The sequence below is a fragment of the Geospiza fortis genome, unplaced genomic scaffold, assembly GCF_000277835.1.
Source record: "Geospiza fortis unplaced genomic scaffold, GeoFor_1.0 scaffold443, whole genome shotgun sequence".
Taxonomy (NCBI): Eukaryota; Metazoa; Chordata; class Aves; order Passeriformes; family Thraupidae; genus Geospiza; species Geospiza fortis.
Window position 1 is genome coordinate 5,317,453 of NW_005054335.1, and position 17,310 is coordinate 5,334,762.

Consider the following 17,310-nt stretch of genomic DNA (forward strand, 5'->3'; position numbering starts at 1 on the left):
TGACTGGTCAGTGTAACAGAGATAGTGGAAAGGCATCTCTGGCTTTTTCCTATAGTATGCCTGCAAGGAAAACCAGTTTGAAATGGCAGGAGCCAAAGAACATGTGAGGAAGTGAGGATGAAAGAAACAACAGGGACTGCACCATGAGGTAGAGGATGTTGACTTGTTTTAGGGAAGAACTGTGGTTGACAGAGGAACTTGTACTGAGGGATTTGTTGATGGCTAAGCAAGAACCTCTCATTGGGCAGTACATGATGTCATCTGAAAGAATTTAGGAAGTCATTTGACACACACTCTGAATTTTTGGCAAAGAGATAGAGATGAGCCTTCTATTTCTGCCTGCATATCCCATCACTTTGAACAGCAGCTTCTGTGTGTGGACAGTGCAAATAAAAGAAGAGAACTGAAGTGAGGATGATCAATGGTATGATTACCTGGATTACTATATCACATTACCCAGTTCAGCCAGGCAGGAAGTTTTGGGTTTCATGAGCAGAGACAAGATAGCATCTGATAATCCCTGCTCCATCAGGTTCAGCTGTAAGGCAGTGAACAGTATTTACTCTTTAAGCAGTGTTGCTAGGAAAAAAATCTGAAATCTGTTGTAAAAAGGGGAAAAAAGAGATTTAAAACTCGGATTAACTACATTGGTCCATTGATTTCAAAACAAAGCTATAACAGTCAGAGAGTAACTCTGCATGAAAAATGATGGCACAATAAAACCATCAGTATATGTAACTCAGTAAATGAAAATATACTTTTCTTTACTGCTGAAAGATTGTGGTTTAGATTTGTTTGCAAAATATTTAAAAAACAGGCTCTTGCTCTGCAAAAGTTTATGATTTAAGATAGCAGAGAACAGTATAACCTTGCAAAATAGTACCAAAACCAGATATTATTTGGAACAGATATAAACCTTAGCTCTTCCTTGGTTTTACCTCAGCTTTATTTTCTTTCATAATTTCTCAGTCTACCAGCAGTGCCCCCAGTCCCCATGTCTCCTTATAAGGCAGTTTCTGCATCTGGCAGAGACCAATTGTCCTCTTCTTCCTCAAAACCCTCCACAAAATCAGTCTCTTCTGTGTGGTTTGGAGAAGACAGGACACTCATCTAAAGCTTGCACCATGCTTTCCATGGCAGAAAAGAAAGCTTTCATTTTCCAAATGATTGAGTATCACCTAACGTCAAGAAAGTTAGAGCTTCCTGGGGAGGGTCCGGTGATGTAATTACATATAATAATGTGAAAAAAGGAGAAGAAAGAAGGAAAAATGAATAATGTGCTGTTGCATATCCATTAATATTAGGTGTAAGCCCCATTGCATGTGGCTTTTAAATTTGCAGTACAGTTCTGAGCAGAGGAGGGATCAATCAGGCAGGCTGAGAAAATGAGCTGTCTCTGTCTGCAGCAGCTGAAGGCAGCTCCTCAGAGTGTTAGCCTGGATTTCTGCAGCACACCAGGGCTAAAGGCAGAAAATTTCTCAAAACAACATTTTACACTATAACTTACATTACGTGCTATTTCTAACATACTCTTCCTGGGTGGCAGAGAGAGCTTCTGTTTTAGCCACCAATTTGTGCGGTGAAAAACAGAAGGAAGTGCCAGCTTATACCTGAAGTGGTTGCTGCCTTAAAATTGTTATGTTACCACCTAATTGTTAGGTTGTTGTTATCTATAGTGAGGTTCTTACCTTACACTGAAGTTTTAGTGGAAGCAATATTCCATTTCTGTAGTTCTCAGGAATTAGCATTGCAGACTCTTGTGCTATATTTGATTATGATTATTCAAAATTTCATTGTCTGTACAGCTTCAAAATATATTGATTTATTGGGAAGACATTCTCAATTCTTCCAGGTCTTTTTCAGATTCAGTTTAAAACCAAATACAAATGAAAATGTTTTTCTTGCCTCAGCACATCGTTACCTGTGGTTTTCACATAGCCCAGGTGTAGCTTTCTCTATTGGGGGTGCACTGCTGTTCTCTTTGCAAGGTTTCCCTTGTGGTCTACATCAAATATCTCTGCAATAATGAAAAGGTGATCTTTTATTTATCTATTTCATGCTTTAAAAACTGAACAAAAAAAAAAGGCTCCTTTCAAAACCAATTATTTTAACAAACCCAAGTGTTTTTGCATTACCTACCAGGAAGAGTCCTCCTTGCCAGGGCTATGCAGGTGCCTCCTCAGCTTCAGCAGGGGTCCTGCACTGCAGCCTTTCCATGAGACACCATTGCCAGTGCTGGTAATGGTGTTTGGGGGACCAGCTCAGAATAAAAGTGAGTTATCCATTGGGCCTGAACAACAGTACACATGGCAGACTATCATGCTCACAGCCAGTGGTACTAGAGTGCAAATTGCTTCTCTTGCTCTGGAAATAAAGGATCCTTTATTCAGCTCTAAGGCAAATTTTCCTAAAATTTCAGGTGCTGAGTTGAGTGGTTCTATAATACTTAAGATGGGAAGAAATAAATCTGCACTTCATAAACCATATTTCTTTAAGTGGAAGAAACTATGAGGAATCCTTAGGTCTTTAGAATTGTTTGTAGAATTGTTTAAGAACCCTTTATTAGCCTTTTACTCTTTTCATGTTATTTCCATAGCATCTTATAGGTGTTTTGCCCTTTTCCTCAAAGCACTCTCTATTTCTTGTACTTGTTCTGAAAAAGGTGGAAAGAAAATAAAGGTATTATTTCACAGAAGCTCTGTTCTTTTTCTTTAACCGTTACAGTTCTGTGACTTCACTTTTGAATAAACCCAACTATACGGAATAAAAGACTTTCCCTAATGTTTCTGCAGAAATGATCAGCACAGAAATACAGTATCAACATTAATTTGAGAGTTAAATCTCCATAGAGATTTGGGAAGTGATCCACTATTACTAAGAACTTTTTGCATTGTTTTGGAGAATAAAAAGTAAGACCTACTCTTTATGTAAGATTTGATGCATTTGGATGATCGAATGGTCAATGCATTGAATTATGTCTTCATAACCAGAACTATTACAGGAATCATTAGTCTGTTTCTTTGAAGAAAGCTATAAATTACCCTAAATTTTGTTCTTTGCAGAATGTTTCATTGGCTTTTCCATTCCTGATAGAGTCTGTAGTTCTCATATATACCTCATTTTTATTCTAATTAAAAAATTATCTTTGAGTCATTAAAAATTGGAGGGTTTTTTTCCTGTACCTAGTGAATAAGTTCCATAATTCTGGAATGTAAGAGAATATATCCTGTTGCTCAGTCATCCCTCTGGAACCATCAGGTCTATAATGATGCTCTTCAGGAGAATACAAAAAGTTACTTGGAATATTACTTTCCTGCCATGGCTGTCGTTTATCAGAGAAGCCTTCAGATGCCATAAATTTATTTCTCTAAGGGTGTCTCTAAAGTGTGTATACTTCAAGACTATAAAAATGTAAGGTAAGAAAAAGTAGATTATGGGTAGTTTAGAAGAAGAAATGAAACAAAACAGCTGTGAACATGAAGATGAAGAGCAGTTTGTCAAGACTGCTGCAAGTATTGGCAAAGAATGCATGAATATTGTGTGATACTGTGTGTTAAATTCAGCCTTCTAGGTGACGCTGGAGACCTAAACAGTTTGAAAAAGAGTCTTAGATTATCTAAAAAATTATAAGTCTCAAGTCTCATTTTTAAGTGGAAGGGCTCTTTGTGTCATGCTAGAGTATCTAGGTGTATTCTCAAACAAAATATGCAAGGTTTCACACTGCAACTATTAAACAATAGTTCGTAAAGTAATAGTAGTATTAATGAGGTTACCTCTTCAGAGCAGAGGTTGTCTGGTCTCCTTTCAGCTCCTATGGTTCTTAAAAATTCGTAGTACTGCATTTATCTGACATTGACTCAGGTGTTTACATGTGAAATGCCTGCAGGGAGGTGGATGAATTGCAGCCAATGGCCCTGTGTAGGCTTTTCTTCCCCATGAGTAGCATCTGCATGGGATGACTCTTTGTGCTTCCCAGCACCTTAATTCTATGTAAGTGATTATGCATTCTTGGAAAAGCAAGATGAAATGTGATCATCTACATCAATATTTTTATCCCAGCGAGGGATAAGAGAACTTTCTGTCTTTATCTTGATACACATGTGATAGACAAGTAGAAAAGACACTGGGAGATGCCCAAAGAACAATTTCCCCATCATTAAGACATTGCTGTGAAATGAGGGATGGCCAGTTTTGGATCTCTGATCAGAGGTCAAGAAAAGCAATACATCCTTTAACAGAGAAAATTTACTTATTGAAGAATCTCTTTGTTTCTCCCTTTAGCTTTGAACAGACCTTCCCATGTAAGATAGTTACTGGCCTGCAAGTATCTTGACATGGAAGTGAAAAATGTGAAAATGGGTGCATTAAAAAAGAAAGTTCTTTTTGATGAATTGGCATTTTTCACTAATTAATATAAAAGGAACTGGGAAGCCATAATTAAGTTTTATCAGAGATAAAATTACCAGGATCAGCAGCTGTATTGTGCCAGTGTTCCTGTCTTGTGTGTGCTGGTGCTGCTGGTAGCATAGCTGTTGGCACAATACCAAGCAGATGTAACAATTACACTGTTAATAAAACTTACTTTCGTCTTCTTTTCATTGCAACTATTAAACAATAGATACAAAGTTACATAATTTCAACCTAATTATATATTTTTCTATATTTCTTTTCTAAATTGCCGCTTCAGTTTGCTTCTTGAAATAACTGGATTTCCTGTGGGTGAGATGCTCACAACTAAGCATGCCAGTTTAGCTAAAGGCATTGTGGGACACGCAGAATTTAGCATTATGCAATGTTTCTGTGCAGGATCAGTGGTTTGAGGTGGAGTCCATGCCAGAGGAAACCAGTGCTTCTGCTAAGCAGAATTAACACATATCTCCAAAAACCTTACATCAAAAAGGAAATAGATAATTGACAAGTGTGTGTTCAGTGCCCAGGTCCAGATGTCCCCATCGTGGATCCTGGAGCTGCACAAAATGCTGCTCATGCCCAGAACGGAACTGAAGAAGTGACCCAGCAGAGATGAGCTGATCCCTTTTGCTTCCCTAGACTGCTTGTCAGGAGAATAACTCCTTTTGTCTCCTGCTTCTCCCCTCTAGGCACTTATTTGAATGTATATTCTTTCTTCCTGGCCAAGTGAATTCAAAAAAGGGGAAGGAAAAAAAAAAAAAAAGAAAAAGAAACTCAAGTTGTTTAAAAGATAAGGAAAATTACTGTACAAGATGACAGGATAGGTATTAAATTTCCCGTTAAAACTGGCAACTCTAAGGAGGCCATTACAGCATATCTGATATTTTTAAATAAGTTGTCATCTTTACAGTATCTTTCTTGTTAAGAAAGAAAATAATTTTTCCTTAGACTTGATACAGTTTCACCAAGAGTAGCACAGAGGAGAGATGTTTTTCTTCTCATGCCTTGGGGCTCTGATTGTTGTTTCATTAAATCAGAGTCCTGTCATTGCCTCTGTGAAGAGAGGAACAGACCCTGGTTTTCATGCTGCTTCACTCCCCTTTTTAAAGCAGTAAAAAGCAAATTTGTGAAAGATAAAGAACAGTCTAAGAAAACAAATCCTATTCAGAAATCTCCCTATAACTTAATTAATTTCTCAATTGCACTAATTGAAAGGAACAATAATAAGAGATTGTGTATTTTGTAGCAACTGAAAGGAAATGTTTAATTACTGCTTGCAAGTAAAATGACAGTTTAAAGCATTCTTGTAAGCAACAGTACTCTTTGGGGGGTAATTAGTGAAAAATAGATGGTAAACAGATGATAGCTTTTAGGCTAAACAAATCACTTCAGTTCCATTCATGATAAAGAATTTTAAAAATGAACTTACCATTAACATGCCATTCAGTAGGAATACTTAAATTTTATTTTGATCTGTGTTTGATTATAAACTGTTTATTTCTTTATGTGCAACTATCTGTATGTTAAGTAAAGCAGCACTAAAGAAAGCAGATTGTAGAAATATCTCTTGAGCCCTGATAATGAAAATTCAACTTTCAGTGACTGTGGGATGGACAGGTGAGCTTATTACTTTGCTACTACCAAAATATGATAACCAAATCTTTGACTGCCGTGTGCCCTGCTTGGTGTCTTTTCTGAACACAGACAGATCTCTGGTCATTTAAGAGCCATCTGGGCTTACTCATTTTTGAGTTATCATCACAGGTAATCATCCGTGAGTTAAAGTTAGTGCTAACTTCAGGTCTGACCAAGTATTTGGTTAGAGAGTGTCCTTTGGTGCCTTGGTGGTCAGGTTAAAAATTCAGCTGGCTCATGAATTCAGCCATTGTATGTCAGAGGACCGCACATAAACAGGAGGTGTTTCTGAAATGGAAATTGCTTGTTCTTCCAGTGTGTCTGGGGAAACATGCAACAGAAATTGGAGTCTTGTCCTCATTTAAAGCACGGAGATACTTCAACTTGCATTCCTAATAATACCAGTCAAAGAAAGGACAAGAAGGATTACAAAAAGGATGAACTATACAAACACCAGACTTAGAGTAACCCTTGCAGGGGGCACAACTATGTTTCCTGATACCTGGTTGAATTTCCATTGGAGAGTAAGAGCCCCTATGGCCCAGTGCCTGAAAACTGGCTGAAGCCCTCTAGCATATATGAAGCAGTAGCCTAAAGAGATTATTTTTAATATTAGGACAGAATGAAGAAGTGCATTCCTGTACAGGTGAAAAAAACTGTTCTGTGGAAGAGAATGAGCACTCCAAATAGGAAATGCTTCTTAGCAGCTACCGAAGATCATGCTTTTAAATGGCAGGTGAAATTGAACAGATGTTGAACTTAAACACTTTAGGAGTATTTATCCAGAATTCCTTCTAGCTTGGGAAGGTGTTGGCCTTTCTCTCCTTTCTGCCCCCCAGTAATCTAAAAGTGATTCTGATACTAACCCAAGGGCAGTAGGTCCTTGTGTTTACGTAAAGTGAGGTCCTTGCAGTAATAAGGAATCCTCGTTAGTGAGGCGGGATTCCCTTATGATAGAAGAGAGATGATCGGTGATTATGCTCTCCACTTTATTCTGGCTGCTGGTAGCTGAACTCCAGGGCTAGAGTCATCAGCACAGCTAATAGAGAGCAGCAGACCCAGTCTGTTACTGTGTGCGTCTTTAGCTGAGTCAAGGCACACAAACTGGTTTGGACTGTGAGGCTGACAGTGACTGGAGTCAGATGACAGATGACGGGCTTATTAAATAGCATGGTTTGCAGTATCAGACAGAGAGGAAGCATGTAACCATGCTACATGCCCTGCCCAGATTCCCACAAACCCTGGCAGGGCTGGAAATATGGGTGGCCCATCTTTTTTGAGCAGGAATACCAGTTTTACCTCATTTACACCACTATGTGTCAGAAATAATGCTTGTAGCTGATGACAAGTTAAGGAGTTAAAGAAGAGAAAAATACCATGGTCTCACAATAAATGTGACAAGAAAAATTGAAAATTTGTTAAGTAGCCATTAATAAATATTAGCTATACAATTCTCATTCCTTTCCCATTAATCTACAACCTAATGCCTTTTAAAATTATTTTAACAGAGAACCCACTTATGATGTTAGATTGGAAGTTCCTGCAGATGGAGAAAATGATAGCCTGGTGTCTATGATTGTCTAATATTATTCAGATTCTTCCTGGGAGAAGCCTCAGGGATTTTTTTCCTACACATTACTTTTACTTATACTGATTAGATTATTTGTTTAGCACACTGAAGCAATATCATGTGATATTCAGACGTCCAACTGCCCACTGAGCTAGAGAGTCGGCACTATTGAATACTGGGTTGAGATAAAAGATTGTAAACAATCTAGTATCTGCCTTTTCAAATGATTGAGTGAAAAAGCAAATTAATTCACTATTTTATATGAGAGAGAAAGATACCATAGAAAGGGGGATATGTGCTTTATGAAATGACACATTCTTTTGGGGGGTAATAAGGTAATTTTTATGTACCATTTAAATAGCATTGCATAATAGAGTGGAATTTAATTGAAGTAATTTATAAAGTGTTTTAGCAAAGTAGCTGCTCTTAAAGTGCACATTTTATTTCAGAATAGTATCTTTAAATGGAAATTATTTCATTCTGGGATCTTTGTACAGTATTTTGCAAATCTTATTCCTGTATTCTTAAAAAGTATATTTTGCTGAAAGATTGTTTTTACAAAGTGATACTACTTCTCCTTCATATAAAAAAACTGTTCTCCTTTATAATTTTTCACTAGTCACTCAGTGCACTTGCAATTATACTTCTGTGCAGAAAAAAAATTTCAACAAATGAAATCTAGATAAAATGCTTAAAAGTTAATTGCCTGTGAATTTTTGATCAGATGAAACTTGCTTGTTTATTTTAAAAATTTCTTCCTCAATGTAATTTGAGTGAAAAGTCAACACTCAGCTGAATGCCAAATGTAAGTATAGTAGACATTACTGTCAATTGTAAACCAGAATATTATTTTTGTACGCTTAATGTTTAACTAGAAATTGAAGCTTCCTGAATATTTCTTAGCTTGTGTAATTCCCTGATTGTTTGCTTTCCAAGTCCACCATGCGTTAGAATAATTTTGAGAGAGAGGAAGAAAACCTCTCATGCCTATAATATGACAAAACTTCTCCCCTTCTGCAATTTGCAAATGTGTGGTCATGGTTCAGTTTTATCCCTGTCGATACAGCTCATGCTGTCTCCAGGGCTGAGCATCACTGCTGCTTGAGAGGGAGGCAGATATTTTTAATAACAAGCTCACTTTCCACAAAGCAAAATTTTCCATGAAAACCATTAGCTTTTATACACTCCAAGAAAGTTACTTTTCCATTAAAAAGCAAATAAACAAACAAACAAAAACCCTGCTGCAAAACCCCCAACATAATGTTATTTTACCTTACAACATTTTGCATTTTGTTTTGGATATTCAATATTACACTGTATTTGGCTATACAGTTGTTGCAAATGCCATCCCTCCTGTTCTGTATCAACCTCCTGTTGAACCTTCCCTCTTTTCTTCGAAATTCTTCTGCTTGGTACCTCCTGCAGAGAAATGAGGGGCCTAAAACTCCATGTGTGTGCAAAGTGTTAAACTGAGTGTTTATATGTTTTGAAACAATTTCCTGGGCCTCTTCCTCCATCTTCCGCCCAGTCTGTATGAAAATCAGAAAGATTTTCTCCCTTTTCTTCACTGAAAAGTAAATAAAAATCTGTAATCAGAAAATAAAACCTTGAGCTCAGCAAAGTGAAGGACAAGAGGTGAGTCAAAGCTCCTCAATTCCTTCAGTTTGTTTCAAGGCCTTACAGCACAATAGCAGAGAGAAAAAGGACTTTGATATCAATAATTTCTGAGGTGTAAAGCCAGTTAGCTGTCATAGGGATTAGAAAATACTGGAAATAGTTTTTTAATGTTTTAAACTGTGTTTACAGAAACAAGTTACCACTAAAAAGCTATTTGAAACTACAAAAGTATTTAGGTTGTCCATTTTATTCCATGCTTGCCTATTAAGATCAGCTGGTTTTGAAATGCTTGGTAACTGTCAGTCAGCTGAATCCTGGGTTTAATCAGAGCTAAAAACTTTTTATGTACATATATATATTGGGACATACAGGATGTTTCTGGCATCTCTTCTGTGTAGATATTTGCCACGTAGATCATAACATGTCACCTACACAAAACTGATTTGCTTTAGGCTATATAGACCTCATTCTTCTCTCATGAGCAGTTCTGGTGAAGGACAGCAATTTTCTTTGCTATCGCATGTGCTACTGCCACTCTACACCCCAGTTTGGTTATTTTGGCCCAATTGCAAGTTTTTGAGATACCAAACTGGAGTGAGAGGACATGGTCTCAACCGTTCCCAAGCTGGAGTCTCAGGTTGGACTTTAGAGAGAATTTTTTTCATAGAAGAGATGATTAAACATTGGGATGGGCTGATGCCCAGGGAGGTGGTGGAGTCACTGTCCCTGGAGATGTTTAAGAGTGTGGCACTCAGTGCCTTGGTGTGGTTGACATTGTAGTGTTCAGTCACAGTTTGGGCTTGATGATCCCAGAGGTCTTTTCCAACCTTCTTGATTTGTGATTGTGTGGTAGGAAAATACCTAAAGGCATGATATAAAGGCATGATATTGCCATAAGGGTTGTGCTAAACAATGGTTTGGTAGGTATAAAGGTTGATTAGGGTGGTATAAAGCTTCAGATGCTGATATTGTAGAAAGATCAAAATAGAATGAACTGAGTTTTAAGAGATGAAGTAATAGTAATAAGATGAAATTCAGAAACTCAAAATCCAGGGACTCAGGTACTCGTACAAGCTGCTGTTACAAACTGGGAGATGAAGAGAACAGCAACTGTAAGTGGCAAGGAGAAAATGAGAAATCTGAGTTCTGAAGCTGCTCATAGAATGACTGCAAACAACATTTTCAATGTGTCTTGGTTTTGCAATAGATGGGAAAGAAATTAGTCTGAACTACAAATTGGTAATACTTCTAAAATATTATGTACTATTCTAGTAATTTCAGTTGGATAGAAATGAACTCAAGCTAGAACAGATGAAAGACAAGAGGGCCAGTTCTGAACAAAAATGCTGTGAACAAAAATGCTGTGATCTGAACAAAAAGCAGAATCAACTACCTGCACGAGGCTGGGAAAAGACACAATTCACTATAAACACTCCAGAGAGATATACCAAGAGACAGAATCTTTTGAAACTGCTAGATAATTTTGTACTAACATTAGTTGATTTAAACTGCATCTGAATATATTTAGACTAAAATTTAAAATAAGGTTCAGAACTATATATAAGACCACTGAGCTTCTTGAAACAGCATGTTACTTAGAAAGGATTCATCTTAATCAAATTCCTCCTCTTATTTTTCTACTCCTTCTCAGTGAATTAAATCTTCTGCATATTTTAATGCTGTGTAGATTCTTCTTTCATACATGATATGCAAGTATCTTCAAACCATTTTAAGAGTACTGATGGATTTGTTGCATCTAAATTGTGGGATAGAACTTGCTTGATTCAGTTGAAGGATTTCACTAATGATCTTTGCTTTCTTTTACATTTGCAATCAGTATATAGGATTTTTTCCCCCACATTTCACTGAACTTTGTATTTGTAAAAATATAACTGGCTATAAATATATTTGACTGGCTATAAATCTCAATAAAATGCTATTTATAGTTGCTTAGTTTTTTCGGGGAAACTTTCTTAGAAGTGAGGCTCTATTGCCAAGGACAAAATTATTGTAAGAAGTGCAAAAGACCTATTGTTCAAGTTGGACTTTCAACTGATGGTACAGGGACCTAGGTTCTTTGAAAAAATAGCCAGTTGTGGAAGTTGTTGAGTGTTGACATTTTGAAAAAATCTGACTTTGGCACTTCTGCTTGAAAAGTAGTCAGATAATTTAGGTGGGACCAGTTCCAGGCACATGAAAGTAATTAGTTTCATGTTTTTTAACTGATACTATTAATGTCTTTCGAATATTTATGTCATTTATTGTATCAAGGACAGAATGCTGAGCTGTAAAGATTATTAGGACTCCGAGAAATTTTTCAGCTAAAAAGGTCAACTAGTTAGTTATGAAACTTTATGGAGAAAGGATCTGGTAGGCTGAACATATATGCTAAAATATCTTATGAAAGATCTACATTCAGGTTTCTGTTTTACCGGTTTCACTGGGATTTTTTTTTGTATTGTGATTTAACATAATATTAATGTTAAAATATTTTCCCTGCCTCAGCTGCAAATTGTTATGCACAGTACGTCCTTCCTCTCCTTTGCCTTTTTCCATACCTATTTTTTTAAGGATAAGTGTTCTTTCTTAACCCATTCTATTATGGACCCCATATAACTGATGTCATACTCTTCACCTTTTGCTGGAGGAGCCCAGTAGCAGAATTTTGCTACATACAGAGAGCCCATGAATAAAATTATATCTGAAACAGCATGATTCAAATACTACTGGGTGGTGGTTTGCATTGAAATATGTAGAATGTTACTTTGAAACATTGAAATCCACTTAGCTGTTACCTATTTCAGCAATTTTGTAGCATGTGTGGGCATTTTCATTTCAGTGATGAATATAAAACATATATAAATTATTGAAATTATGGCAGTGCAATATATAATTCCCATTAATATACATAGTGATTTTAGGAGAAACAACTCAATATTCATTAAAAAAAATACATAGTTGTAGAGTGGTCAGCAACACAGTACTTACTCCATTCAATAGCATTGAAAATACCAGGAATACATATTTGTAACAGGTATGGCACATCCCTTTAGATGTGCACACGTGGAATCCTTACTAAATAGTCCTTCCTGGAAAATCAAGTGCTACCTGCTGGAGCAAGGATGGAAAGATAATTAGATATTAAAAAGCCGGAGGTTAGCAGAGTCTTTTGTGTTTGAATGTAGTCAAACTCAGATGACGTGCAAAAAGCCAGAAATAAAAGAAGGAAAAGGAAGTCTTGAGGGGGCTTACTGTGCTCTGAAAGTTTTTTTTACACAAATGTAATAAATACCAGAGGTGTTCTTATGAATGTGGACTAAGACATCTATTTTCTGAATGAACCAAAGCAAACAAGAAAAAAAAAACCCAAAAAAGTAGCAAAAATCCCACCCCAAAACAAAAGAGCGAGCAAATCAAAATTTTAAGTCTAGAGGGGAAAAAATAGAGGATGCAGTGTAATGAGAAGAGTTATTAGAAAGAAATGGTTTTTCTCAGATATCAAAATGCAGTTTCAAATGTGGATAGATCAGGATTGGTTACAGCCATTTTAAATATGATCAAAAGATGGTTTTTTTGACAAAATTTAACTTTACTGACAGTTTTGTCCACTTCAGATCTAAAATTATACTTAGAAAAATCAAGAAGCTACTGAATTATTATATTTTTAAGGGATTCAAAACAAATACTAATGAAAATTTTTAAATCTTTTTTACATCTTTTATCTTTTCTAGAAAATATTTCAGTTCTCTTAAAGCTATTCGCATTTTTGTAATGCGTAAGGACAGTCCCAGGAATAAAACCCAGTATAATTACATTAAAATGAAATTTCCAACCACTATTGATATCTGTGGTCTGATACTGATATCTGTTATCTGAATCCACAAAGAAAATACTCTTCAATATTAATTTAGACAAATTCCTGGTTTGCTACATAAAATTAACAAGACCATAGTAATCTTGCTCTCTTTGTGTCTTCATTTCAGCATGGTTTTTTTTGCAATTGTCATGTGACACACCACAGTGGCAACTAATCTGGAATACCCATAGTATTGCCAGTAACATGTAGCAGGCTGACAATGTGAACTTGCCTTTCTGAGAAATTGAGAGAGTAATTATTTCTTGTGCTGAGTTAATGAAAGATATCAGTTCCTGAACAAGAAGGCAAGTTAAAAGTTTTGTGGTAATGCTATGTGTGAACAGAACATCAAGAAGGGAGTAGTAGAACAGTGGATGATACAGAAAATTAGCCAAAATCACACACAGAGAAATATTAGGAAAATATTGATTACAGAGCTAGTGATAGTATACTACCCACACAAAGGTTCAGATATTTAGATATGGGAAGGGACCTTGATATTATATTAGATGGTTAAAAACTTCTGGGAACTGGGGAAGGCTTTTCACTTCTTCATAGATTTTTAAAGAAAAGGATGCTAATATTCATTTGTGCCTATTATTCTATATATTACTAATTTGAAAACACTTTGAGACAGGCCAGTGATAAGCAGTACTTTCCTACTAGTTTTATTTTTTCTTTTCCCCTAAAATCTCGTGTGAAAGCATAGATCTTGTTAAAGAGAATAGCTTGCTAGTGCAGGAGAAAGCCCCTATTCAAATAACAGCACTAATGAAAGGCAGCAGTGGAAATTGCTGCCCAAGCAATTTCCTTGTAGCTCGAATTTTCTCTATTTCAAGGTCATTCTGGCATAAAAATCTTCTGCAGCTTGCTTGCAATATACATCAGAATGAATGTATTTCTTTTACTAGCAAGGATTATTCGTTATTAGCATTACTTAAGCACATTTGTGTGTGAATAAGATTGTGTGAGGGAGCAGCCTCTGTCCTAGGGGCCATAGTGATGATGTCTGGTTCTAACCCACAATGTATGGATAAATTTCTTCATATCAGATCAGAAACCAATGTCAAGCATGCAAATTTAAATCACACATCTAAAGGATGTGAGTGAAGAATTGTTACTGCAGAGGGGCAAAATGGCTGTGCAGGGGTTAAATCACTCTAACATATTCATTGTTAAATAGTCCCATGCAAAATTACTTTCCTTGTATTTTTGGAATGTATGTTGTACACATGGCCTAATCTAATCTTTTGCCACTTTGCAAAGCAAAAGCTAATTTCAATTCCAGAAGATAGAAAAGTCTTCAATTATATAAGTTAAAGGATAGATGCTGCAGTTCACAAAAGAGGGCATGTACATTATACATTTGCTTAATTGTTCTACAGAGGTGCCAATCCTAATTAGGAGTTCATTGATTTTTTCATTGGAAACAGTTTAGATTCCCTAATTAAGCATGAAATAACTAATACAAAATATATTAAGACTGTTTACATCTGTGAATCAAGTTTCTGCCAAATTTTAACTCACCTTTCAGTCTGAGAAGGGATTTATCCTTCTCTGCCTCAGTGCCTTATCCTTTTCAGCTGAGACAAGGATGGGGGCTCTGAGGGGCAAAAATCTTATTCTGGTGGATTTGTCCATTTGCACTTTAGACAACTTGTTCATTTTGTAGGTCTTAGATTATTATGTAGTTTAGTACACTACAACTATGAGTATGTTGATTTGGGACTTCATTTTCTGAAAATTATGCTATCCAAAAAAAAAAAAAAAGCAAATCCCCAGAATATAGGACAGAGGACTAGTAAAAACTAAGAAACCAAATGTACAGGGTAAATGAAAAGAGCACTTCTTGATCTCCTGGATCCTGGTATCTTTTTCTTCCCTCATTTTCTGTTTCCTGATCCCACACCTTTTTTTCTAGTTTACCTTTCTCTTCTCTTCATCCCTCCTGAGGAATGTTTTCTATTTCATTATCTCCACAGGTTTTAACTCCATAAGCATACACAACATTAATATCTTGCTTAGCAATACAGCATAGCCAGTTTCTAAAATTTCACAACTTCAGCTCTCCCCAAATGCAGTACTACAGACTAAACACTGTGTACAGCTTTCCTGTCTACTGCATGAATTAAAAATTGTGCTGGTGTATTTTTGCAGCTCCTCTACAGCTGGGAATTTAGGAAACATGAGAAATATGAGGGTTTGGCTTCTAAAACTTATATATTCATGTGGATATTAGCATTGCTGCTAAAGGTAGTTTCTGTAATTTATAGATATGCTGTCCTGTGAGTAATATTACATTAATTAATACTTGTGTGAGAGTTTTCTGATATGTGAAAATAATTTTACCTTTATAAAATATGTAGAGCTTAAGTGGATGCATGAATGAATTTGTATTTTGTAGGTACTTTTAGATAGCAAAAATTTGAGGCATTTTTCTAATTCTTCCTTCCTTTTTTTATCCTGACAGTACAAACAAGTGGAACAGTACATGTCGTTCCACAAGTTACCTGCTGAAATGCGCCAGAAGATCCATGATTACTATGAGCATCGCTACCAAGGCAAGATCTTTGATGAAGAAAATATTTTGAATGAGCTCAATGATCCTCTCAGGGAGGTAAGATTAAAGTCTTTGAATAGCTCTTCATGCTACGAAAAAATTTCTTGTCTTCGCTGTTTCTGTGTTGAAATGCTCTTTACCTTCTATAACATTTCATCTTTTTTACCATAGTCAATGGATGACCAGGGTAATAAAACTTATACTAGGTTGACACAAAGAAATAAGAAGATCTACACTCTGTTCAGGACCAGTCTGTCAATCACTGCCACACAAAGATGTCAAAGAATAAAATCCTGCCAAAGAGTAAAACCACACCCTTCTGTCAACTAAAATTTCTGTTTTTCTGCCACTTTTTAAAACAGAGATCAGCTGGACTAAAATGGTCCTGGGTGAAATTCTTTTTCTACTCTTCCTACTTGTTAGCCATACATCTATACAGATAAAACCACTGAGAGTCACCACAAAGGGAGGGTTGCTTTTTTTCATTTTCTAATGGAGCATCATTGGTAAAACTGGTCTTTACTTGAGATGAGAAAGCTGGAATATTATATATAAAAGCCATTTAAAAAATCTCTTTTGTTGAAACTGTAGTCTGTATTCCAGTTTTAGGGGTTATGCTTTGCTATGTTATGTGATGTGATGTGATGTGATGTGATGTGATGTGATATGTGGAAGCAGTTGGAATTTTCTTTGCTGGTGTGGGATCTTGCAGTAGCAGAAGTAGCTCCTTAACAGGAATAGAAATCAGATGGTCTTCTATTGGGTTGTGCTCACGCCTGACCTGGTCGAGGATGTTGGCTGATATCCTCTACTGAAAGAAGAGGAAAAAAACCCAGAGAAGAAGCAAGTTGAAAAACTCAGAGGGAAGAGAGAATAAACAGGGAAAAGAGAAAATAAACAAGAAAAATAGGGGTGGAACAGTCGAGTATGTGAAACTTGTGCAATTTTCAGTGCTACCAAGTAATGCCTTCTAATGTCCTCTGCTTTTGGAGGAGTGGTGCTGATTATGTGTCCATACGTGTGTGTATATATGGCTGTGTGTAATATATATAGCATCCAACAGCATGACATCTGTATTTTTGGAAAGATAGATAGATGAAGGTTGGTCAGGGGTTTTTTTTCAAGTTTTGAGGGACAAAGAGAGAACAGAAGTCTGTGGTGGATTTTCTGTACTACTGAATCCTGCACTTTGTTGGGAGGGGAGAACATGATACAATCCATTGCCAAAATCAATCAAGTTCCATATTTAAAATAGTCATAAAGAAACAAAGCCTTGCCAAGTCACAGTTTAGCCACACCTCTGTTGTGAAAGTCTCGTAGTAGCATCCCTCCTACTAACTGCCAAGTGGTAATGGTGAGTGCTGCCCAAAATTGTTGGTCTTTGCTAGATGCTTAAAGTCAAAATCAGGCCAAACCATGATTGTTCTAACAATTTAATAACCCATGACTAAGTTCCAGATCCTTGACCTACTTAATTCCCTCACACAGGTGTAGACTGTGGCCTTCATTTATATTTTGAGTTTGTGTTTTGGAGTGCAGGTAGAGGGCCCTGGATTGTGCATTGCCACTGCCTGTTTACACTGTGGCTCATCTCAGTAGCTTTTGGAATGCCAAGAGGAGAATGTACTGCAAGAATCTGCCGTGTGGGACAGGAGAATTGTG

The 17,310-nt window shown here is 36.5% G+C and overlaps 1 protein-coding gene across 1 annotated transcript in view; it reads left to right on the forward strand.

The window, feature by feature from the left end:
• Positions 1-17,310, forward strand: part of HCN1 (hyperpolarization activated cyclic nucleotide gated potassium channel 1) — a 165,679-nt gene that overhangs the window by 111,283 nt on the left and 37,086 nt on the right. The window contains exon 4 of the mRNA XM_031057831.1: positions 15,559-15,705. Coding sequence (XP_030913691.1) covers positions 15,559-15,705 — 147 coding nt within the window. The remainder of the gene's footprint in view (positions 1-15,558; positions 15,706-17,310) is intronic.